General features: G+C 53.2%; 10 protein-coding genes across 10 annotated transcripts; 4 read left to right on the top strand and 6 right to left on the bottom strand.

The window, feature by feature from the left end:
• Positions 1–1,874: 1,874 nt before the first annotated feature.
• Positions 1,875–5,156, top strand: PG998_000475 (uncharacterized protein; the record flags this gene model as incomplete). Its single annotated transcript, XM_066867293.1, has 5 exons — positions 1,875–1,958; positions 2,009–2,096; positions 2,300–2,411; positions 2,877–3,591; positions 3,645–5,156. The coding sequence occupies 5 exons, from the start codon at positions 1,875–1,877 to the stop codon at positions 5,154–5,156; spliced, it is 2,511 nt and encodes an 836-aa protein (XP_066735708.1).
• A 299-nt stretch (positions 5,157–5,455) lies between these two features.
• On the bottom strand, positions 5,456–7,033 carry PG998_000474 (uncharacterized protein; the record flags this gene model as incomplete). Its single annotated transcript, XM_066867292.1, has 3 exons — positions 5,456–5,750; positions 5,824–6,875; positions 6,938–7,033. The coding sequence occupies 3 exons, from the start codon at positions 7,031–7,033 to the stop codon at positions 5,456–5,458; spliced, it is 1,443 nt and encodes a 480-aa protein (XP_066735707.1).
• Positions 7,034–7,606: 573 nt separating this feature from the next.
• PG998_000473 (uncharacterized protein) lies at positions 7,607–8,205 on the bottom strand (the record flags this gene model as incomplete). The annotated part of the gene is made up of 3 exons (XM_066867291.1): positions 7,607–7,683; positions 7,770–7,933; positions 8,021–8,205. 3 exons carry the CDS (start codon positions 8,203–8,205, stop codon positions 7,607–7,609), a joined length of 426 nt encoding a protein of 141 aa, XP_066735706.1.
• An 890-nt stretch (positions 8,206–9,095) lies between these two features.
• On the top strand, positions 9,096–10,201 carry PG998_000472 (uncharacterized protein; the record flags this gene model as incomplete). Its single annotated transcript, XM_066867290.1, has 2 exons — positions 9,096–9,310; positions 9,424–10,201. The coding sequence occupies 2 exons, from the start codon at positions 9,096–9,098 to the stop codon at positions 10,199–10,201; spliced, it is 993 nt and encodes a 330-aa protein (XP_066735705.1).
• A 396-nt stretch (positions 10,202–10,597) lies between these two features.
• PG998_000471 (eukaryotic porin/Tom40) lies at positions 10,598–12,106 on the bottom strand (the record flags this gene model as incomplete). The annotated part of the gene is made up of 5 exons (XM_066867289.1): positions 10,598–10,747; positions 10,805–11,572; positions 11,711–11,808; positions 11,868–11,892; positions 12,062–12,106. 5 exons carry the CDS (start codon positions 12,104–12,106, stop codon positions 10,598–10,600), a joined length of 1,086 nt encoding a protein of 361 aa, XP_066735704.1.
• Positions 12,107–12,838: 732 nt separating this feature from the next.
• On the bottom strand, positions 12,839–14,833 carry PG998_000470 (uncharacterized protein; the record flags this gene model as incomplete). Its single annotated transcript, XM_066867288.1, has 2 exons — positions 12,839–14,640; positions 14,695–14,833. 2 exons carry the CDS (start codon positions 14,831–14,833, stop codon positions 12,839–12,841), a joined length of 1,941 nt encoding a protein of 646 aa, XP_066735703.1.
• Positions 14,834–15,543: 710 nt separating this feature from the next.
• On the top strand, positions 15,544–16,559 carry PG998_000469 (uncharacterized protein; the record flags this gene model as incomplete). Its single annotated transcript, XM_066867287.1, has 4 exons — positions 15,544–15,654; positions 15,733–15,796; positions 15,954–16,402; positions 16,437–16,559. The coding sequence occupies exons 1-4, from the start codon at positions 15,577–15,579 to the stop codon at positions 16,557–16,559; spliced, it is 714 nt and encodes a 237-aa protein (XP_066735702.1). The 5' UTR covers positions 15,544–15,576.
• Positions 16,560–17,259: 700 nt separating this feature from the next.
• Positions 17,260–18,324, bottom strand: PG998_000468 (uncharacterized protein; the record flags this gene model as incomplete). Its single annotated transcript, XM_066867286.1, has 1 exon — positions 17,260–18,324. The coding sequence occupies one exon, from the start codon at positions 18,322–18,324 to the stop codon at positions 17,260–17,262; it is 1,065 nt and encodes a 354-aa protein (XP_066735701.1).
• Positions 18,325–18,507: 183 nt separating this feature from the next.
• PG998_000467 (uncharacterized protein) lies at positions 18,508–20,287 on the bottom strand (the record flags this gene model as incomplete). Its single annotated transcript, XM_066867285.1, has 5 exons — positions 18,508–19,238; positions 19,290–19,587; positions 19,644–20,023; positions 20,079–20,188; positions 20,250–20,287. 5 exons carry the CDS (start codon positions 20,285–20,287, stop codon positions 18,508–18,510), a joined length of 1,557 nt encoding a protein of 518 aa, XP_066735700.1.
• An 875-nt stretch (positions 20,288–21,162) lies between these two features.
• Positions 21,163–22,717, top strand: PG998_000466 (uncharacterized protein; the record flags this gene model as incomplete). The annotated part of the gene is made up of 2 exons (XM_066867284.1): positions 21,163–21,525; positions 21,590–22,717. 2 exons carry the CDS (start codon positions 21,163–21,165, stop codon positions 22,715–22,717), a joined length of 1,491 nt encoding a protein of 496 aa, XP_066735699.1.
• Positions 22,718–22,799: the final 82 nt, after the last annotated feature.

The raw sequence follows: 22,799 nt of genomic DNA, 5'->3' as shown, positions 1-22,799 counted from the left end.
TGTTTAGTCTCGAGACGTATACTGTCAATGTTCGTCACCAAAACACAACATCTGCACACATGGTGTTGCAGTCAGGCATGGCCGGAGGGCCCGTTACCAGGTTACCCGAGTTTTCCGAGCCCACCCACCAGATGCTCCTTCCATTCGGTCTCTCAAGTTTGCTCTCACCGATAGGCGACTTCAATAGCCGATGTGTCAAGGTAATGTCAGGAAGCAAGTACGTGCATGATGCCCCTGTGTGAGTATCGCCGTGTCCGTAAGAAAAGATCCGACAGTGCATATCCCATTTTTGCCGGACTGATGGTCTAGATATCCATCGTGGGCCAGGTCCATCCGTTGACTAATTAATGCCCAATGGCTCTGTGTTTCTCCTTGGCTGAGCCACCAAGTTGAGTAAACCTCTCAAGTAAAAGAACCCGTTATTATTTCTAAATAAAGGCACAGTAAACACGGTAGCACACAACAAGTAGCAACCAATGCCGGGGCTCCCATTGCCCTTGCATTACTATGTCTGAATTCGGTAACTCTCCCTGCTTTCCACCGGCGGAACCCCCCTATCCTTGCATTCGCCTTGGCCATACTTACCGAGCCACGAGCAAGAGTCGCCAGTCGCTTCTCGTTTTGCGCCGCGAAGCTAGAGGGAACACGAGAAGCACCCTGTACCATCGATGACCCTTGAAATCGAGTGCCATTCTTCGCTACGTCAGGTTTGGCTGCAGAACGATATGTTTCTTGGAAAAACCTTCTTTGGCCGGCATATGGCTGCAGGCTGACAGAATGTACATTCATTCCCGTAGAGCCAAATCCCAATGTTCAGTGTTAGTCAGTGACCGCCTGCTCGTCGTTGTTGGGCTATTGGTCTCTAGATCTTACCGTATGTTATACTATCGCAACCTAAGTAACCTAGGTAACCTAGGTTTCATGGCCCAACGCCCAATGCTTACTCTCGTGTTGCACTAGTCGTAGTGGGTAGTAGTAGCAAAAGAGCCCATGATGGATGACTCTTGGGGAGTGGCGTTCAATACCGCAACTTCATGTTGTGATGTTGAAGTAATTTCCTCCAGCGGCTCGTTTGGCTGCGGCTCGCCCTGCGTCGACCAGTATATCCTCCTTACGTCGGCTCGTATGACATGGCATTTTTTTGACTTGACCGCCAGAACCTGTCGACTTGTGATGGTTACTTGGGTAAACTCTGAGAGGTGATATTGACCCTCCCCAGCTTTCCGGCTTGGGCCGAGTGGCAACAATCTTGGGTGTTGGGGGCTTAGAACTTCGGAGTGGTAAGCCGCTATGCCGAGTCATTCGCTAAGATGACGATAGCCCTCAAACACAAGAAGTATTGGCATTTCGATAGAAACATCGGGGATTCCCGGCAATTCAAGAAAAAGCCTAGACGATGTCATTTTGCCAACTGCGCGATCCAAATACATGACGTGTGGGGGAGGAGGATCTCATGGGGGTGAGACCCTGCATCTTCCCCAGACATGCGATGCGGCACAGGCTCAAGCTCAAGCTCGTAGTAGCATCAACGGAAGTTTTCACCCGACGTTCATACGTAGCACGTAGTCCTTACCAACTCCTCGCAGGTAATTCTGGCTTGGAAACTCAGTGACGAGTCAACCGCATTCCGCACACGCGACAGTATGTAGCGCCGGCCCTATGGGCACTTTTTCCTTCTTCCCTTGGTCTGAACAAGGTTTCCTTCATAGTGTGGAATTCCATATCGCCGGGACCCCCAACGCTTACCCCAACTTTTCCCACACTACCTTGGCGATTGTTAGCAAATCGTTGGTGATGGGCATGACTACTATGTTTCGGCTGGCGTCGTAGTGCATCTCTCTCCTGCCGCACCCGCGGGAGCTGGAGGTGTCGCTATGGGGCCAGACAATCTCACCAGCCTGCCCGGCACCACACCACCATACCGTAATCGATATATGCCTCACAGTTTCGATCCTGAGGTATGGAGCTAGAACTGCCTCATGCATCGCGCTACTGCAGCCATCCACAGCGGGAAACGAAGGTCGAAATCTGGCACCTAAGCCTTGTCTTACTTATCGTTGGCATCTCATTGGCCAATGCTACATTCATTCATAATTGTATTGTCTACGCACCTCGATTTTGATTTTAGCCGTCGTGATGCTTTCCGTCCTGACTTCACAGCCTGTGTTGAACGTTAGTCACTTGGCAATCTACGTGCGAGATCGGACGCTACCCAGCAGATCATCTGTTTTTCCCAACACATTGACGTTTGTGAAGTTCCGTACTGCATTTCGTTAAGCGCCCTTGCAAAATTTGCCAGCATGTCGCAATGCTCGGAAAACAAAACGGCAAAGCAGCAGCGCAAACGTATCCTTGTCCCATGATGTGCAGACCAAGCGTGTCGAATACCAGCTTTGGGCTGGAAATCTCAGGTAAGTTGCAGGCCAAGCAGATCATGATGTAGGCACATTCTCCGAACACAACCACCTTATTATTTATGAGGCATCCTTTCACGGCGGCAGCAAAATATCCAAGCCGGGGGGCCCTCACAGCAATGGCCGAGGCGAAGATTGACAGCATCAGATTGACAGCATCAGATTTGATAACATCAAAGATGGGTCGCGACTTGCCTGAAACTGAAATGGTATATATTTAATGCTAAATGGAAGCTACCGAAGGAAGGAACGAAGGTGTGATCGAGGTCACTCTTTCCTGTAGGCCAAACTGCCAGTTAACGACCTCCTACCTTGCTCTCGCCCCAAAGGAGATTTGACAGCAGCGTCAAATTGATTGAATAGAGAGAAGCACACAGTTGGCTTCGGCGCATTATCGCGAGCAGTTTGAATATACATGACTTGTATTCGTACTGCATCCAATTTGCATCATTATACGTTCAGATGCTTCATCCCTAACCACACAGGTTCTTTGCATCCTCCCTCGGTCTGTTTGACACTCAACCTTCCCCTTCTACACCGGCCTGGTGATGCGCATATCACGGCCAACCTACGGACTGGGCTCTACGAGGCTTTCAGCTGCAGCATGAACTGGACAGAAGGTAACCTCGTTCGCCACTCCCGAGGCCAACCCGCGAAGAACGACGTGCTTAAGCGGCAAAAGCAACATTTTGCCAAAGCACGCAACCGTTTGCACAATGGCGGATCCAGACAAAGCCCGGTCACTATTTCCTTCCTGAACTCGCCCATCGCCAGATTTTCGCCGGTAGATGCCGATTTCCCGGAACACATCGAAATTTACTCAGATGGAGGCCAGAGCCATTCTCCGCCAGCGTGCGTAGGATCCAATATCGACCATGGACAACAGTTGCTTCCAGAATATCGGGCTGAGGAGCATGGCCGCCATGGCCCTTTCGGTGCGAAGCCCGAAGCCCCTGGGAACGACTCCAACCTAAAGCGCACAACAACGCGCAAAGCAGAAAATACCCCGGAACGTGTTTCTCGAGACAAGCGACGCAAGCTTCTCGGCAATACGGATTGGGCAGGCTTGTCAATGCAACAGCCCCTGGAGCTCACGTTCCCAGGGCAGATGCGCGTAGGTCGAACGTGGAACAATCCCGATCAGTCGGAATTAAACACTGGGAAATCTCGGAATATCGTACGCGAGCGACTCGCTAAACGTGTAACGTCACATTACTATGACAAGGACAGCAACAAGATACTGCAGCCAGCAATTCAGCGTATCAAAGTACAAGTTGGAAGTCAGGACACGTACATGGGGATTGGGTCCAGCCCCTAAGTATTAGGAGGCGTCCGATTATTTCTGGTCGTGGAAGTTCAACAGGAATTCCTACTGTGGCATCTGATTCAAGCCGCATATCGAGCAGTTTTGACAATCGGGTTCGCCAGCGTCGAAAGATATTGTCGCACCCTGCCGATCATGAACACGTGGAAGAGAGACACGGTAATTACTCCTACCCGCAGGAATCTCGGAGGCCCTTGGAAGTGACTACTTCAAACAAAGGTTCGCCTAGGACCAGTCCAGCGTGTGTTGCGTACGCATCTGCGCCCATCATACAGCCTGTTCCTTTACGAGCCAACCCTTTTCAGGTTTTACGGTGGTCACCTTCGATCTCCTTGGACTCGGGAAGCTTGGACGTGGAAATTGGGCGCCCGAGGTTCAGACCTGATGCCATGGATATAGCCGAAAATGAGAAATGGAAGACACTGGTAAATTCTTCCGACCATTTAATCCCCTTGACCCGTGGCTCTTCTCTTTTGAACAGCCCACGCATGATTCCGGTCCTGAGTCCGGGCATCAGTGAGATATTGTTTCGAGGTGATAAATCGAGTTCAAGCCTCACCGGGATCGCACATACCCAGGAGGGAGAAAGGCCATCCCCGGAACCCCATTGTTCCCTGGCAGTCAACGCAGCCATAAGTGACTGTGGCGGCGACCCGCTGGTGGTACAGCCCCTCAAGTCGCAGGCTGCAAGCCTGGGGACAGGCAAGCCTAATCACTCAAACACCCCAAATGACACAGACGAAAATATGGCGTGGATGAAGTTCCTTTTCGACAGTGACGACGACAAGTTCGAACGTTGTGCGATGCAAGAAGTTACCCACCTAGCTGCTTGCAAAATGCGGCCCTCCAAAAGCTCAGAGATAAGCAGCACTGAGCTCTCTTCAGAATATATCCCAAGAAGCCGCAGCGTGGCGGCTCAACTAGAGGAGCCTGCAGGTACGTCTCTACAGAGCAGCGACGGCATTGCGTCTACGACAGTCACGAGCACAAGTCGCATTGCTACTCATGGGTCAGTAGATTCTTCAGACTCTGCAAGCAACCACCAACTCGAAGCAGCCACCATTAACAGCGCCGATGATGCGACCCCTGATGAGTTCCCAACACTGGGGAGTGAGACTTCAGCAATGAATACGGTTATTTCAGACGTGGAAACTACCAGGGCGACGATGGCAACTTCCCAAAACTCTGATTCGAATCAGGATGCTCAACGGTCTTACAGATTTGCAGCACCCCGAGCATTCATCGGAAAACATGCATGCTTGAATAAGCTCAAGAGTAGCCATATGCCACCACCGAATACCACAGGGGGCAGTAAGCACAGGGGCTGTCGGAAGAAGAAGGCTTCAGATGGGAGGATGAATATCAGAGAACTCCCGAATTTTGATGGGGACCCTATTGAGGATACTGAAGAAGATTGAACAGCTGACATAACATGCTGATCTCTCATTAATATTCGCTTGTTAATAGACGATGGCTTCGTTGGAAACATTGCCTGTGAGTAGTCTTCGATGTCGGGATTATGGCGGGAAATGTGCAATACAGTGCTGTTATCTTAATAGGAAATGTTCTTCCAGCATCAATTTGGGTCTTGGCTATGGTACAGACAACAACGTGAGCTGCGCAATACAAGTCATTCGCAATAGGAGCTCTCTCTAGAAACCATAATCTCACTCTTCGCTTTATGGTGCTTACTTTTGAAGCGTACTACGCGTAGGCTTCACTTCTTGCCTCTATCGCTTGTTGCAAACTTCGGCGCTTTCGTTTTCTTCATCTTCTCCTTTCTCTTTGTCTCCCTAGGCATAGTCCTCTTTCCCTCTTCCTTAATTGCCAATTTCTCCATAAGTGCCTCATACTTGCTCTGGAGCATTTCCCACGTACGCCGGTAAGCCGCCAATTGCCGCACTTCATAACTGTTCCCTGTGTCTTGTTTGTAGATGTCCGTGACAAACGTGACATCCCGAGGGGCCGGTAGACTCTGCATCACTCGGCCATCCTTAGCTGCTAGGGGAGAGCTTTTTCGCATATAGATTTTCCAATTGATTGATGCCCCAGTCCGTAGCAACCGTATGAAGTGGTTCCCAAGACCGTATGGAGTGACGGTTCCGAATCTCGCATTCAATAACTGAACCGACCAATCTGACGTCTTCGATGGTAAAGTCTCCCATCAGCAACCCTTCCAAGTTGTATCTTCCGACCGTTCTTTCGACTGTGCCATGGGAAGCGTTGACTTTGGCCGTATTGCATCGATGTCGGGTTCGTGAGGAGATAGCACCAATATCGCTTCCCAGTCGGTTTTGGTGAACTCGATCTTCCCCGGGGAAGTGGATGAGAGCATTTCCGATAGAAGTCTTCAGCTGTTCGTCTGTGACCTTAACAGGTTCACCCTGCATGCTCAAGGGTGTCATCTTCGAAGCCATAAATCTCCCGATTTCGGTGATCTGAGTCCCCAAGCCCTGTTGGACAGGCTCTGCAAGGATGCCTTGCAATGCAGTCCCATCCCAATTCGGGCCAATTACCACATCCTTCTTCACCACTGGGTCGGATCGAACAAGACTGCACCTGAATACAACCTGAGAGCCTGGAATACTCAAAAATGGCGAAACTTCTAGCCACTGCCGGAAATTGTTCAATTCCTGTCTCACAGCATCAACCGGCGTATAAGTTTGGCTTTCAAAGTGATAAACCTCTTTCATTAGGGTCAATTGTAGCTGCTGTAGATCATGACACTGCTGCAATAGTGGCATGATATTGTCCCAAGCAATAACTACTTCGGGTCTCAAGGCGCATGGTTGGAATTCTTCTCTTTCAATCGTAATGCGGCGGATACTGCGTCGTCGTTCTGGCGTAATGGCAGCCAGGAAGCGGTAAAGAGTCGCAACATGGAAGAAGTTAAAGCTGTTGAGGCGATAAAAGACAGGTTTGGCTTCCAGTTCATGATAGATCATACGGCATGTGCGGGCCAGTTGGGTAACAACTAATCTCTTTATCGGATCCCGGAGATAGAAATGGACCACTCGGTGACGGCAAGGTAGCTGTAAACTTTGATCCCACACAAACTTGTTAGAGCCTTCCGCTATCTGCTGAGGTTGGATAAGTTCGTCAACCTGGACGGCTAACTCGTAGATCAAAAGCCGGACCTGCAAATATTCGCGTTATTAATACCTGTGTAGAGCTCATGTTGCTTAACTCGTAGACTTACCTCAACGGGAAGCTTGAGGAGGCGGGATAATCCGGCATTGCGTTGCGTAAGGGTTTGTTTGGGATGAGGAGCGTCGAGGGCAGCGATTGCAGGCATGTTGAAGGGTGCCTAACAGGTCTGCTTTGTTTGGTCCAAGGGCTGCCAGAAGAAGGACGAATAATGGATTTCTACCTCTGAAGGAAATGAGATCTTGAGTTGGTAAAGAGAGGGAAGTTGGCAGGAGTGAAATTGGCAGGAGTGAAGGCGAGGACAATGTGTTGGCCTGTATAATGGATGTTTTGCAAGAGTGGGATTCACAACGCCGATACTGCCCTCATGGGAAACACTCTTTTCTCTTCGATTCGGTCCCCACATACACTTTAGAGGTTTACTTCACTTATTCTCGCCATTTGTCTGGTTGCTGCTTAGGAAGACCTGGGGAACTGTCTCCAGGTTCCTCTTGCCTGTTGTCTGTCGTGTCTCCGCCGGTTGCCTCACTGGTATCCCATAAGTTCCTTAGGCATCCTCAAAATGCCCTAGAATCCCCCAAGTACACACGATACCAGCTCCATATCTAGCGCCCAGGTACTTGTTTATTTATGCACCCCTTGGCTCTCATCGTGTGGCCCGTCTGTCTACATGCGAGCGAGAGTTTGCTGGGACGTGCTCGAAGGCCAACGGCAAGACAATTCAATCACTGCGAGTGCAGTTGGCTGCTGTGGCGTTGAAGCAGCCCAGGTAGCCGTTGTGATTGTGAATGTTCTCGTCTACATCATGTATTGTTAGACCCAACTCGTCGTTCGTTGTCCGTTGACAACACCCCGGAAGAAGAATTGGTGGATAGGTAGCTTACTCAAGTCCTTCACAGAGTTGCCGCTGGTCTTTCCGTCGTCTGACAGGCACGAGCACTGAATGCTGGCGTAGCCTGTCATCTTACAAGAGCTGCATCCGTTGCCGCCGTTGAAAGCGTTCCCAGAGGCAGCCCAGCGGAGAGATCCATTGTCATCCTCAAAGCATCTGCAAAGCCGCACTTCCGTCAGTGGCATTTCTTTACACAGTCCCAGTAGCGGTATTAAGCCAGGGTGACCATATAGTATTACTTACTGGTTGAGATCGAGCTGGCTGCAGGTGGGCATCCAATTATCGTCATTGCATTTGGCAGTTAGCTGGGTTCCGGCATCATTAAGAAACCAGATCGGACAGTTTGATGTGAAGTTGCCACTGCTGGAGTCGGCTGCCACCGATGTGATGCCGAGGAATATGGCAACGAAGATCCGGAAAGCCTGCATTGTGTTTCCTGTGGTCAAAGTCGTTCTCAGTGTATTGCAGGGTGCAGGGTGCAGGGAAGGGAAGGGAAGGGTTGGCGGGGATGCTGTTTCTGGATCGAGGGCAGGTTGTTCAGAGGAACAAGTCGACTCTGGAAACAGAATAAATACTCCACAGAAAATCAACTCAGGATTGAATACAAGGTGTACATAGATGAGGGAATCAATATGTTGCTGTTGCATTCATCGACGTCTGGGGAGCGGTAAAGCCGCTCCACCTCCCGAGGGGGGGTATGGGACGTGCCCCATACCCATCTATCTATCCTGTGATAGTGAAATCAGAGAGGCATTGGTGTCTTCTGGCTCAAATCGTTGACCTCCATTCACTCGCATTGGAGTCTCCAATCCGACGTGAGAGAGTATAAGTCACGTTGCACACCGAGTTCTTCCCTGATCCGTCCAGGTAGGTCATAGCAATAGGATCTGGCATGGCGTGTTGAATCAAAACATGCTTCGAATGGCACGTCTCCAGATCCCTGAAGCGAAGACAAAGGCATGGCTTTCCTCGATGATTGCATCTCTAACAGAGTGAGTGAACGCCCCTGAACCAACCACCCCTGACGCGCTGGACGTTGCAATGGAGCGTTAGTCATCTGCATGCTGCACCCCCTAACCAAACCAAGCCAACCCCACGGTCAAGCCACCCTGTTTCGAGCCACACCCACCAGATCGGACGGACCCGCTCGCTGCATGGGAGAAAGCTTGAGCCAGTGACAGCAACCAGCAGGTCAATGTCGTCACTGTTGTAACTTTCCATCCAAATCCCACCATTGCCTCCCTCGACCTTTCCTGCAATTGCTTTCCCGCGCCACTTTCCCATGACTGCACGTCCAGCAACACATCCGGGATGAGGCATGCCACTCCGCCACATCGCAGCCCTCCCAACACCGGCCCTATGCCCGGCGCCGCTCGTCTTCGGAACCCGCTCCCATCCGAGCCGATTCCAGCAGCAACAGAAGCGGCTTTTCCACGCCACGAGAGGTCTCCGCGATGAAGAGATTGACCGGGCCACCAACCATTACGAGGCCCTGAAGTTGCCTACCAATGCGACTCCCGTCGACATAAAGCGGTATGCAACCTCCCGCATGTCCCGTGCTCTCCTCTCTACTACTGGAAACGCCCGCTCTACCGCCTACCCCGAGCGCTTTTATCCTCGATCGACTGACTGACCCTCGCCCCCAGCTCCTTCTACGGCCTCTCCAAGTCCCACCACCCGGACCACAACCGCAGCGACCCCGCCGCCTCGAAGCGCTTCATGCGCATCAGCGAGGCCTACACGACGCTCTCGTCGCCCGAGAAGCGGACCCGCTACGACCGCGACGTGCTGAACCTGCACCACCCGCACGAGGCGCACCCCGGCCGACGCGGCGGCTCCTACAGCAGCACCAGCGCCAGCAACCCGGCCGGCGGCAGGCCGGCCTCGGGCCTCAGCAAGCGCCGGAGCGCCTTCCGGGGCCCGCCCCCAGCTTCTACCGCAGCGGGGGCTGGGGCACGCACGGCGCGAAGCGGTCCGCGGCCCACGAGAGTTCTACAGGGGGTGCGGAAAGAGCACAGCAGGAACAGCAACCGGGTAGTGGTGGCGGCGGCGGCGGCGGCGGCGATGGAACGACGTCACGAGAAAGAACCGCGGAAGATTTCGCGTGGGCCAGTTCAGGAACCGCCGGGGGGGATGGGCCCGGGCCAGGACCCCTTCAAGGGTTCCCAGGACGACGTGCCCCACTTCGACCGCGAGGGCCACGAGCGCACCGGCCGCCGCACCGCTGAGGCGCGGACGACGAGGCGGCGCATGCGCATGGATGGAACATATGAGGCGGAAGCCGAGGCCGAACAGGGCGCCATGAGCATGTTCTTCGTCATCGGCGGTGTTATACTTACCAGTTTTTTGGTGCCCATGGGCGTTTATCGCATCTTCTGGGGCCCCAAAACCAGAGAAAAGAAGAAGAAGAAGGTAGATGCTTGAGATGAAACGCATGCGACCGCCCAGATAGATCACGGCTTCCACTAGATATCGCATAAAGAGCTCTTAGCTGACCAAAAATAAATATAAACTACCCAATACCTACTGAAAAATACTGCAGATCGACGTATCGGGACAAGGTTGTACATAGCCATATCTTTCATCACGACGTACATGCAAAGACACTGTCAGAAAATATGTATCCGAGTCCTCTGTTTTGCACACGAGACACACCTCAGAACTAAGAGAGATCTATCTGTCTGCTGCTACGGTCTGTACGGAATACAAAATGCGGAAGAGGAAATTGGTGGCAACTAGCCCTGGTATCTCTAACCTAAGTCAATTCACACCCCCAAAACGCTCCCCCAAAAGTACATTTCCTTTCTTTGATCATGCAACTTAACCCTCGAAGGTGATGCTGACACCAACCTTGTGGGTGGCCTGGTCAAGCTTCTGGGTATCGAAGGAGCCACCGAGACCCAGGTGAACACCGGGGCGGAGGAGGGTGTTGTAAGCGATGGCAGCCACACCACGGTCGTTGATCTTGGCCTAATAGGGGTCAGTAATTGTCTTCTGGGCGGGACACCAACGGGGATAGTAGCTTACCTTGGCGAAGGACAGGGGGTCAAGACGGTACTTGCTGGCAACCTCGAGACCGACGTTGTTGCCGGACTTGGAGTTCCAGGTAGCCTTGGCACCGGCCTCGACCTGGCCGTTGACCTTGTGGTAGTAGCTGGCAGCGAAGACGCTCAGGTTGTCAGTAGCGGTGATGGCAGCGCTGTAAGAGGGGGCAGCGTAGCCGACGGCAGCGCTGTAGCCGGTGAGGGCGGCCTTCTGGACATCGTAGCCGGCAGAGGCACCAGCGAGGAAACCATCGTGGCCAACAACGGCATCAATGTTGGCGGTGGGACCCTTGAGCAGGTCGAAGAAGGCGCGGCCGTGGAAGGCGCTCTGCTTGAAGTGGAGGTTGAGCTTGGCGCTGCGCGAAGAGGTGGTGGGCAGGAAGACGTGAACGAGCTCGGCCTTGACGCCCTTGGCGAGCACATCAGCGGCCTCGATCTTGCTCTCGAGGGCGTTGACAGTGTTCCAGGACTGGGTCAAAGTAAGGCCTGAACGGCGGATCATAGTCAGCAATTGTGTTGGATAGTGATCACTGAGAAGGATGGCGAAACCGATGGGCCAGGAACGAGGTCCTGGCACCGTAATGTTTGAGACTGAGGCCGACAGTGTAGTGCCTGGCTGCTGCCGAAGTCTCTTACGGCGCCCATCGAATCGTTGCTTTTCTTGAGTGACGTCGAGGTCTGTTGAATCTGCAGAAGATGAAGAAGGGGTGGTGGAATTACCGCGAGCCTTGTCCGCCCATTTGGCCTCCATCTGTTATAACACGTCGAGATCAGCTTGGATTCTCCTAAAAGTTGGTGCTGCGTCGGGCGGGATCGCAAAGACTCCTTGGCAGTGCCATTGAGCCCAAGCGCTCGACTGATTGGAATGGTTGGATAGGCTGTCACTTACGTTGCCGCTGGTAGCATTCTCATGGCTGCTCTTACCGGCCACCTTGAAGGCGACATTGTTGGGGGTGTTGCTCTTGATCTCGACGGTGCCGGCCGACACTAAATCACATATGTTAGAGGCTCCGAATCGGGGGAGAAGGGCCAAGAGGCGTCAATACCGTGGTAGAAATCCTTGTTCAGGAGCTATATAGGCACGATATCAGCTATGTTTTTAAGCCAATTGGGCGTTGGAGGTAATCGTAGGGTCGCCTGGCGCTGACCGACTCTGCCTTTTTTTCTTGGGCGGTCGGTCGAGCAGTGGCCGGATAATAATAGCTCATAGAGAAGCTGCATATACCAGAGCCTAACTTACATCGTTGGTCGACTTGGCGATGTCTTGGAAAGCCGGGACAGACATGATGGCGAATTGGGATGTGCGTGGGAGGGTAATTGGCGGGCGTGAGAGGGAGGAAGTTGAGATGTGAGGTGGGAAAGTGGTGAGAATGGGAATGTGGACGATCAGGTCTGGTTTATGAAATTTGTTTTCTCCTCCCAGCCGAACAAGCAACGGGACATTCAGGAACCATGCACGAATAGCAGGCGCTGCTTAGAGCATGAGCTAAGCTGGGTCTCAGGCTTGGTAGGCCTGGTAGGGACTAGAGTGACTAAGTGACTTAGGGACCAGCGCTAGGCGGTAGGCGGCTTGGGGGGGTGCTGGAGCAGTTGGGAGCAGAAGGCAGTACTCATACTGGAGGGGAGGTCGGCGCTAGGTCGGTCCGGGCTTTGGACGTATGTACGTACATATATGTAAATCATGGGAAGGCTCCTCCATGCATGGAGATCATTGATCTGTAACGGGCGAGGCAATCTGCTTTGCACCATCAGACCGGGGTAATTATGGGCAAGGGCCAGAACAAGTACCTGCCATCATGCACATATCCGTTCAATTTCAATTGGAAGGGGGAGGAAACCAGAACGAACTCGATGCGCCGTAACCAGACAGATACTGTAGCGCTTCTGCAAACATCCATTTGATTCATCCCTACCACCTAATATAAATATACAAGCCAGGGAACTCCTAGCGGTGACAGACCGCTATGTACTAAACACAACCCCTTAGACTAATAATTGAAGCTATGTAGACAGTTTCTCATGCTTCTTCGGCATCACCCGCAGTAGTAGTACCCTTCCTCTTCTTCGATCGCTTGCGCTTTTTGGACCCGCCTTCGGCCACGTTGTTACTCGGCTGAGACTCCTCATTCGCCCCCTCTCCATCTTGGGGACCGTCGCCGAGTGAGAAAGCCGGCCCGTCCTTCTCGGCCTCAACACCAAAGGTTTCGCGACGCCATTGTCGAAGACGGGCCTTCTTGTTGAGTCGCTTCTTGTCCTTGGCCTTCTTATCGGCCGGTCGGAAGTGGGCAAGCTTCTTCAGCCCAACAAACTCGTTCAGAGCAGAATCAGGGGCCATCAGAATATCCCGCGCCGTCATACCGTACGCCTCGGCCCAAGTTTCTCGGTAGGAGAATTTGGGCATTTCTCCCTTGGACTTGGAAGGACCGGCCAGGACTTCATGGTCCACGTCCATCTTAGAGTCAATTAGGGCCTCAAGTTTGGCCCGCTCTTGTCGCGCTTCTTTCTGGCTCGCCAGCTTCTCCTTCTTGCGCTCTTTCGTAGTCTTCAGGCGCTTGGGAGCTGGGCCATCCTCATTCTCGTCGACCCCGTCAGCCATCTCATCCTGATCGGCTGCCTCGTCCTCGTTCGCGTCCAAGTCGATTTTCGGGAGCTCCTCTTCTTCGAACTCCGGTACCAAGTCCTTGATGTCAATGTCATCATCCCACTTTGGTTTCTTGACCTTCTTCTTAGAGCTGCCCTCTTCCTCGTCGGCACCCTCGCCCTCGGCATAGTACTGATCACCGAAGGTCCTGTTCATCTCTTCCTCCCATTTGTCGTTATCCCAAGCATCGTCCAAGAACTTGACCCAGTCCTCGTCTTTCAGGATCTTCCCGGAAAGACCGGCAGCCTTCTTGATCTGCTTGAGCCTCTTTTCGGCCTCCTCGACCTTGAGTTTTCGTAACCTTGCTTTGTCCTCCCGACGATCGCGCTTCTCGGCTTCCTTCTGCTCGCGCTCCAAGTCTCGCTGACGTTGTCTGGCCGTCTTCTCTTCTCGGCGTACCGACTTGGCGGCAGCGACATCTCTGGCGTACGATCGCAAGACCTCGTTACTCTTGTTGGGATCCTCGAATCGTAGATTGTAAGCAACTTCCCACTCGTCGGCCTTGGTGGGGTCCTCGTCCTCGTCATCCGAGTCGAATGCTTTCCAGTTATTGCCGGGCTGCATCCAAGCGCGCGCGGACATGAAATTAGACAAGTAAAGCTCGGGGTTCTTATCGGCTTCTTCGACATCAATGGTCATCGGCTTCACTTTTCTAGCCCTGGAGGGGTGGACGCCATTCTGGTCGATCTCGGCCTTGACTCTCTCCTTTTCGCCTGCTTTGGCCTTGAGGAAATCGGCGTCTTCCTCGTCGTCGTCTTCGTTGTCTCCACGGAGCTGTGCCTGAATCTCATCACGGATAGATTTCTTGAGATCGGCTTGCTCCTGGACATAGGTTTTGGGTGCTGCCTCTTCCTCCTCATCGGCACCAACATCTCCAGCTAGGATTCGTTGCCGGTGGTAGTCTTTCAAAGTCACAGGCTTCTCTTTCGTACTGGCTGCCGCCGCGGCCTCCTCGGGGGTCTCTTCGATTGGCTTATAGAATGTAGACTTTCCATCGTATATCCGAGGGTCCTTGTTGCGAATGGCCTGCAGCGTGGCAGAAATCTGAGCATCAAGGTCTTCCGTGGCAAGGAAACCGTCCTCATCCTCGTCCTCATCCGACGAAGATTCGGATTCGTCGTCTTCGCCGTCGTTTATTGCCCCGCCGTTCGTCTGCCTGGCCTTGAACTTCTCTTCCACTGCGAAAATCAGTCAGCGATGGCTCAATGCGTTTTGTCATGGTGTGCACGTACATCTTTGCCGTTCTTCGCGCTTCTTGTTATGCTCAAACCTTGCAGCATACTCCTTGTTCACCTGGAGCTTGGCTCCTCCTTCAGCTTCGTCGTCGCTCTCATCAAACAGCGACTTTCTGGCCGGATGAGGCGTCGCCATGATGTCGCGCTGTCCAGTGGGAACGTTGGCGCAGCAAATGCAATTAGGGGCGAAAGGAAAAGAATGGGTGCTTGCTTGGGAGCAATCACTTTGCAGGCCAAGATTTGCGCCTTCACGAGCTTACCGAATTGCTAGGCAAGGCGATGGGCTATTGGGAACATCGAACTTTTTTCTGCCTTTTCCAAAGCGAAATTTTGGCGGTGAGCGGCGGCCATTCATTTGTCCCACCGATCACTCAGATAAGCCACGAGGTACCTCGAGGTACCTGCCTGGATCCCCTCCATGTGCAGCTGACGTATGGCGCATAAACACCCAAAGCCAGGATGCGAAAAGGTACCTACAGGGCCCGAGCCAGAGTCCCTTTTCCAGGTGCCAGGGAGCATTACGGGGGTTTAGCTGTGCCAGCAGTGGCTAGCAGTGCCGTCGTCAGCAGTCAGCAGTCGCTCCTGGCGCAAGGACGTCGTCATGTTACATGAAGCCAATTCCCAAACTCGCCTGCCTTATCCACTCCGACTACCTGCCTGGAAGCCTCCATGCACCCGCCAGAGCTCCCCGTCTTCTCACCATCCATTTGGCCCCGGCACACACCTTGTCAACACCATCGATACTACATCTGACCTTGCCGTTGCCAGTTGCCTACCCGTCCACGCTATTATTCTTTGTTGCATGCAAACGCTCCCACGGCCATCATTTATCACCACCGAGTCATAACGCCCCCGAGTTGAATACAGAGGCAGTAAAACATGGCTGATTCGGCCGGCGCCCCGAGACCCAGCAGCAGCGTCAAGCTAGTGCTGCTGGGAGAGGCTGCAGTTGGAAAGGTCCGTCATCTATATCCATATCCATCGCCGTTGAAGGCGTTTTGCAATTCGTAGTCCGCTGACTTGACATATGAACAGTCCTCTCTCGTCCTGCGGTTCGTCAACAATGACTTCCAAGAGAACAAGGAGCCCACAATCGGAGGTGAGTTGCACACACACCCTTTCCCGCCTCTGGTTGCATTAGATCTGCCAGCCCCTCCAGAAACATATATGTCGCATGACGCGCAACCCTACATCTGCCCCCGACCCCGAGGGAATCATACATAGAAAACTGACCGATTCTCTTCTCTGCGATGCAGCCGCCTTCTTAACACAAAAGTGCAACCTCCCGACCCGGACCATTAAGTTCGAAATCTGGGATACGGCCGGCCAGGAGCGCTTCGCCAGCCTGGCCCCCATGTACTACCGCAATGCGCAAGCAGCGCTCGTCGTGTACGACCTCACCAAGCCGACTTCCCTTATCAAGGCGAAACACTGGGTTGCCGAGCTGCAGCGCCAAGCCTCGCCGGGCATCGTCATCGCCCTCGTCGGCAACAAGCTGGATCTGACCAACGCGTCAGCGGCCGCGGCGGCCGGCGGCAACAGTGAAGACGAGGACGAGGAAGGTGAGAGCGGTGGTGTCTCGGGCGGCGGTGACGAGTCGGGCGATGCACGCAAGGTCAGCACCGACGAGGCCAAGACGTACGCCGAGGAGGAGAGCCTGCTGTTCTTCGAAACCAGCGCTAAGACCGGCCACAATGTCTCGGAGGTATTCACTGCTATTGCCAATGCCATCCCCCGAGACCAGCCTGAAGAGCACAAGAGGGCCCGGCGCATCCAATGCGGTGAGCCGGGGCGGAGACGAGCAGAGAGTGAACCTGACCGGGCCCCGGGGAGATGCTGCCAAGGACAGCTGTGCCTGTTAGTTGTGAAGGCAAGCCAACGCTGTGGTTATGGGGGCGAAGCCTTGGTGGTATTTTATCTGTTACTACTAGCAGCTCTCGCCAGGTCTGCGAGGATATACAGAGTCTGACATTTGCATTGGGTTGTCCTCGGACGTTCTTTTATTTTGTTTGTTATGCCAACGGAGTGACGGGGGATTACGGTTCATTGGGATTGTCTCTGTATGTGTATGTGTCTATTGCAAGCAGTACATCATGTCCTATAGCCAGCAAATTTATGGGTTTCTCAGCAACACTCTGTATCTTGCAGGGCGACATTGTCATCTGGAACAACAAGGAAAGTATATTAAGTAAGACTGACTTTTAAAGCGCAATGAACTCCTTCCGCTGCTTCGCATATCGAAATCGCATAATGAGTCATGATCAGTGACTTGGTATTATCAACAAGAAGAACTGGGCGCTTTCCTCCGAGGTGCCGGGTTTATATGCAATGCGATGCAACGCAGCAGCTGGTCACATCCCCTTTGCTCAGAACATGATTCCAACCCCTTCCTCTATTCTCCCCTCCTTCGGAAACGAGGTCAAAACTTTGCGCTATGCGACGACGATATTGCCATTGTATGAGCTTTTCGGCAGGTAGGGTTCCAGTCCAATATGTACAGTCAAACACAATAAGCCCATGGGCTATCAATGCGTCTGTGTTCGTATCTTCTTTTTCTCTGGGCTAATCCCAGCGCCCGCTCTCCCTCTCGGCCTCGAGCCTCCGCATCCGCTCCTCCTCGTCATCGTACACGGCCTCGCTGCGGCGGCTCTTGCGACGCCCGCCGACCCGGTCATCGCCGGCGTCCCGGCTGCGCTTCAGGCCCGCCAGGCCGGCCATGCCGGCCATACGCTGCGCCTCCTTTAGCAGACGCTCTCGGTCTCGGGCTTCGCGCTCCAGCGTGTGCGGGTCCTTTCCGGAGCTGCTGCTGGTAGATGCCGTCGCCCCCTTTGAGCCACTGGCAGAGGCTTTGGGGGGTCTGCGAGAGGAGGACTCGCTCTCGCGTATGTGCGATCTCGACGACTTGCTGCCGGAACCGCTCTTAGATTGGGATTTGGAACCGGCGCCCTTGATCGACATGCCGCTGCGGGGGGCCACTCGGTGGGTTGAACGAGTCCTTGTCTGCGCTTTCCACGGGTGTGGGAGGCTCGGCAGATGTTTTGCGGCTCCGATGACGGTATTCTCGGTCCCGGTCCCTATCGCGGTCCCGATCGCGGTGCCTTTCTTTGCGATCCTTGTCGCGCTCTCTGTCCCGGTCCCTGTCCCCTCTATCCCTCGATCGCTCTCGTTCTCCGTGATCATGACGAGATCGATGGCTGGACTTTTTATGGCGATCATGTCGGTCAAAGTCGCTTTCTCTGTCTGTCCGGTCTCTGTCACGGTCCCTATGGCTGCGATGGCTTGAGCGTTTGTGGTCACGTTCACCACGCTCACGCTCGCGCTCAGGCGAGACAGATCGTGACCGATCGTGTTTCTCATCCTTGGACCGGCTCTTGTGCCCGTCGTCGTCGTCACGTGTAGACCGTCTACTACTCTTGTGTTTACGGCGTCGGTGATCCCCCTCACGTTCATCCCCAGTGGCGGATTCAGAGCGGTGACGACGGTGTTTACGAGATTCCTTACGATCTCGACTTCGGCTACGACTTCGGGAACGCGGTCGGTCTCCCTCATAGTCCCTGCTTTTGTCTTCATTATGATCTTGGTCTCTACCATCGCGCTCAAGTTGGCGGTGATCTGCCTCCTTTTCATGGCGAGAGCTACTTCGCGACGCCGGGACGTCTTCCAAGGGGGCTCTGCACAACTGAGCCATTAGGTCCTGATATGGGACTCTGCTGGTCAGTCATGAAGCCTCGTGCCCGGAGATGAAGTGCACTGGTATTAGGTAGCCCTTGGCGCATAGCTTTCGGCCCAGTAGGTGCATTCAATGGTACATCAGGAGCCGCAGTAGGCGGCAGCGAGCCACCCCTGACTGCGCGACCTCGGATACGGGTCCATGGAAGAGTGGTCACCATTCTGCATCATGTTGTCGTTGGTATTTCCGCCTTGGGCGCCAGCTTCGATTGCTGCGTTGCCGCCATTTTGCACGTCACCTTGGAAATCAGATCCTGTTAGCTCCACGGCGTGTCCTAGTTGTTCTGAATCGGAACGGACTGTCCTACCAAATTCATCGGTGTTGGATGCGTTCTGTGGCTCCATTGCCGAGTTGTTGCCGTTCGCGTTCGGGCCCATGCCGCCGTTGTCCTGGGGGTTTTGTTGAGCCCACATGTCCTGGCCATATTGACGTGGATTGAATCCCTGGTTGTGGTAACCGCGGCCAAAGCCTCGATTATAGAAGCCTCTGCCCCGACCCCGGCCTCGAAACCCGTAGCCGCCTCGGCCAAAGTCATTGTACTGGTTGTGGCCAAAATTACCTGAATTGTAGCCGTTACGGAAGCCAGAGTTAAAGTTGCCAAAGTCACCATTTCCCATGCCAGCAGCATTTGGATTGAAATTATCTTGGCCGACATTCCACGATTGCTGTCCGTTCCAGTCATTGTTGCCACCATTGAAGCCATTCATGCCCATGTTCATGTTCATGCCGTTCATGCCCATGCCTTGCGCTCCGAAGCCTCCGTTCATAAACATGTTTTGCATCGCCATCGGATCCATTCCCATTCCCATTCCTGGTAAGTTCTTAGTATGTTGTAATGGCGACAAGGAGTTGAGGCGCTTACCCATCATGGGGAATGAGCCAAAGGCTGCTGGGTTCATGCCGTTCTGCATGGCCATCATCATTTGCATCTGGTTCATGTCACCAAAATTGTTCACTCCCTCGGAAGACTCATTAACGTTGTCTTGGCCGGTTTCCAAATCCGCCTCTTCAGACTCGGCTTCTTCGTGGCCGGCTTCGACAGCCTCCTCCGTCTCATCTGCTGGCTCCTCCTCAAAACCGGCTTGATCACTGGGCCCATCTTCACGGGTCTGGTCATCATTATTGTTATGATCAGGGACCTGCGCCTTCGCGGTAGTTTCCTATAGATAAAGTCAGGCGCCTGGGAAATAATAGTATTGAACAGGTCAAGGCTTACTTGATCTTGGTTTGAAGAGACATCTTGCTCCGGCAGAGTAGGTGCATCTACAGCGTCTTCGCCGGATACGGTGGGTGTATTTCCAGTTGTTTCATATTGACCAGACAAATCCTCGCCCTTGATTGGAGCAGTAGTTGCTAAGTCGGCAAGAGGCGCTTCTGATAATGGCGCTGCATTTAACGGGGTAGGCGCAGGCTCGGTAGGTGTCGCAGGAGCGGGATTGGACGTGGTCGTCTTTGGGCGGGAGGCTTCGCGTTTCTTTTCTTCTGTCTTGAGAAACACCCTGATAGTAGTTCTGAGAGACTTATAGACGTTACAATCGTCACCGGAGACGGGAGAATGTTCGCAGACAGGGCACGATGATGGTAATGTGGATTGGCCTATTTCTTGTCAGCTAAACTGAGCGTTCAACGGATGAAGCTCATGGTGACCAACATGATTCGCAAATGGCAGTTTCGCAGCACGGAAGGCGGAAGGCGTTCACAGCAAGTTTGCTGCAGATAGCGCATCGAAGCTTGGTAGGCAACTCCTCTTGGGTGAGTGAGCTATTCAAATGTTAGCATCATGGGCTCCGACGATGGGCTGAACGGAATGGCGGCGACTCACTTGGCCAGTTCAATCTGGACTGGTGTCAGAGATGCCATATTGAATTACCCGTCGATGGAGTTGCAAATAGGCGGTTTTGTGTTTTTTTGCAGGTCGAAATAGCGAGTTTGGGTGGCGAGGAGCCGAAGCGAGACTCGAGATGCCTCTTGCCTTGCGTCTTCAGATCATGTCATCTCCCCAATGCCTCTTGTTACTTGCGTCACAAAAGGTGTGAAGGTGATGGGAAAAGAGAAGACGAATTGGTGTAGAGTGACTTCGCACAACTCGAGGCGGCGACGTAGTTTAGCGATGTTGACCGTGACTAATGAATGTGCCAGAGACGAGCCTTGGAAGAAGATATGCGCTGCTGCGCAAAACTTCAAAAAACGCGCCGCTCGAAAAGTATGGGGCCCTGTACATTAACGACTTGTTTTTTCTTTACAGCGGTGCACCGTGCTGGGCTAGTGCTGGCGGCGTGGAGGTCCCCTAGAACATGGAAGGTAGTTAGCCGGTAAATACGCCCCGTGACAGTTGTTAGCATCCACGGCAATGTTGACACAGTGGACCTAATAATTGTAGCTTGAAGGACCCACGACGTCTGTTGCTTCCTTGGCCCTTGGAGGCATCTTCAGCATCTTGACTTAAATATACGTGGAGAATATGTGAAGAGGGCTGCAATTGACAGGACAGGATACGTAGGGAGGGCCTGTTGAGATGTTATGGTTCCATCGAGTTGATCTGATGAGAAGCTTGAGCTTGGAGTGTAATATGTACTCAATGTTCCAAGGTAAGGTGACGCATCTACGAATGACGAGCTTAGCGCCAATGCCACTTGGCAGTGTCAGTCGCATCAACCACCCACTTGACGTATGTATCTCTGTCAACTGCTACTCTCTGCAGATGCTCCTGAACTGTAGAACAAACACAACCTGCGATGCGTCAACGAGCCACCTTCTTCCACCGCAATGAGGACGCCATCGAGCCGGCGTCCTTGAAAGTCTCGGGACGCTCCCTTTCCGGCCCCAACCTCAAAGCCGTCCGTGAAGATCGCTTTACTCTCGGGCTCGACGAGCTCCCGGCCGAGCTCCAGGAGCTCCTGCGGATATCCCAAGAGCTTTACATCCGATGGGCCAGTCCAGTGCCGTATCAGTCCTTGGGGCCTTGGAGCTCACGTCTCTCTCCCGGGCTTCATGTGTTCTACACCCCGCAGGCCGACGCCGGAGCTAATGTTGCTTCCGATCATGAGCTTTGCTTGCTGCTCCGGAGACTTGGGCCTGTGGAGTGTTCGTCGCCCTATGTATGTAGCCTATGATTCCCTGGCTTTTGTTTGTGTTTCTTCAACTAACCTGCGCTATCTATAGAAATCGTTCTCGCGATTACCTAACGATCGATTCTCCCACTCAACCGCGTTACAGTATTACCAGCCTGTATATGACCTGGCCGACTTTGTTGAATATATTGTCCAGTACGCCTGTGAGCCAGCAGACGCCGAGTGCAGGACTCGCTTCAATGCAGTAAAGCAGGCATCCTCGCTGGACTTCTCTTACGACGCGATCTCACATGTTGCGAAAGTTACGGCTCTATGGGGCCGCCAAGACCAAACCCTCTCTATTTCCGCACCCGCCGCTCACAGAGTCGAAGTCGGGTTGTTAACACCAAATCAAGCTCCCAACGTCGGAGAGCATGAGATCGGTGTGACTGGTCTGTTGACGGTTCTTGGCGAGGATTCCAAGCCAGCCCCGACATTGTTTGCATTTCCATCACGGCACAAGCAAGCTGGTACGGGATTCTCTTCGGCATTCCTAACCCCAGCAGGGCTACACCCAACCATGCAGCTCAATATCAGCTCGAACAGATTGCCTATGAAAGACTCGTATTGCTCTCTACATGCACTTCTCACACTGCCAAGGACTATATTTGCCGACAAATACCAACTGGAGGATCCCCTTTTCCTTGCATCCAAGAACCTCACAGCTCTACGGTACATTAGTCAGCCTGTAGACCTGGAAGCACCAGATTATGTCATGGACATCTGGGGTTCGAGCGTCTTGCTTGAACTGAGCACGCCAGTCACGGAATCAAAGGAGGGCTTTACAGCGGAGATTCCACTCCATCTTCGCTACCAAGCACCCCAGCAAGGGGGCGAGAGCACTTTTGAGGTGCCTTATCCCGCGGTTTTCTGGGCCTGTGCAGCCGAAGAAGGCACCAAGTTCCCAAACAGCCCCTTTGATCGTGTAAACTTGGGGTATGATGGCCTATTCGGTCCCCGTACTCTATTCTGGCACCTGGATCCCGTTGCGGAGCGGCTGGTAATTGGTGGGAAAGTGCCTGTTCTCGACCTCAATAAATCGCAGTCCATTAATACTGTAACATCTATTGTGGTCATTGTCGGGTTTGCTTGGGTTGTATATAGACTCTTAACGGTTTACCTCAGGACTGGTTACAGTGCAGCACAGCCTGTCAAGGTTACTGAGAAGAAGCAGCAATAGTGTCTTCAGTCAGGAGATATATGCTAGCATTGTAATTATCTACGTGTTTTCTATTCGCGGGCATTACGTATCCTATGTTGCA

This window comes from Apiospora kogelbergensis, assembly GCF_038363985.1.
Source record: "Apiospora kogelbergensis strain CBS 113332 chromosome Unknown utg000001l_segment0_segment0, whole genome shotgun sequence".
Taxonomy (NCBI): domain Eukaryota; kingdom Fungi; phylum Ascomycota; class Sordariomycetes; order Amphisphaeriales; family Apiosporaceae; genus Apiospora; species Apiospora kogelbergensis.
This window is presented reverse-complemented; position numbering and strand designations above follow the sequence as displayed.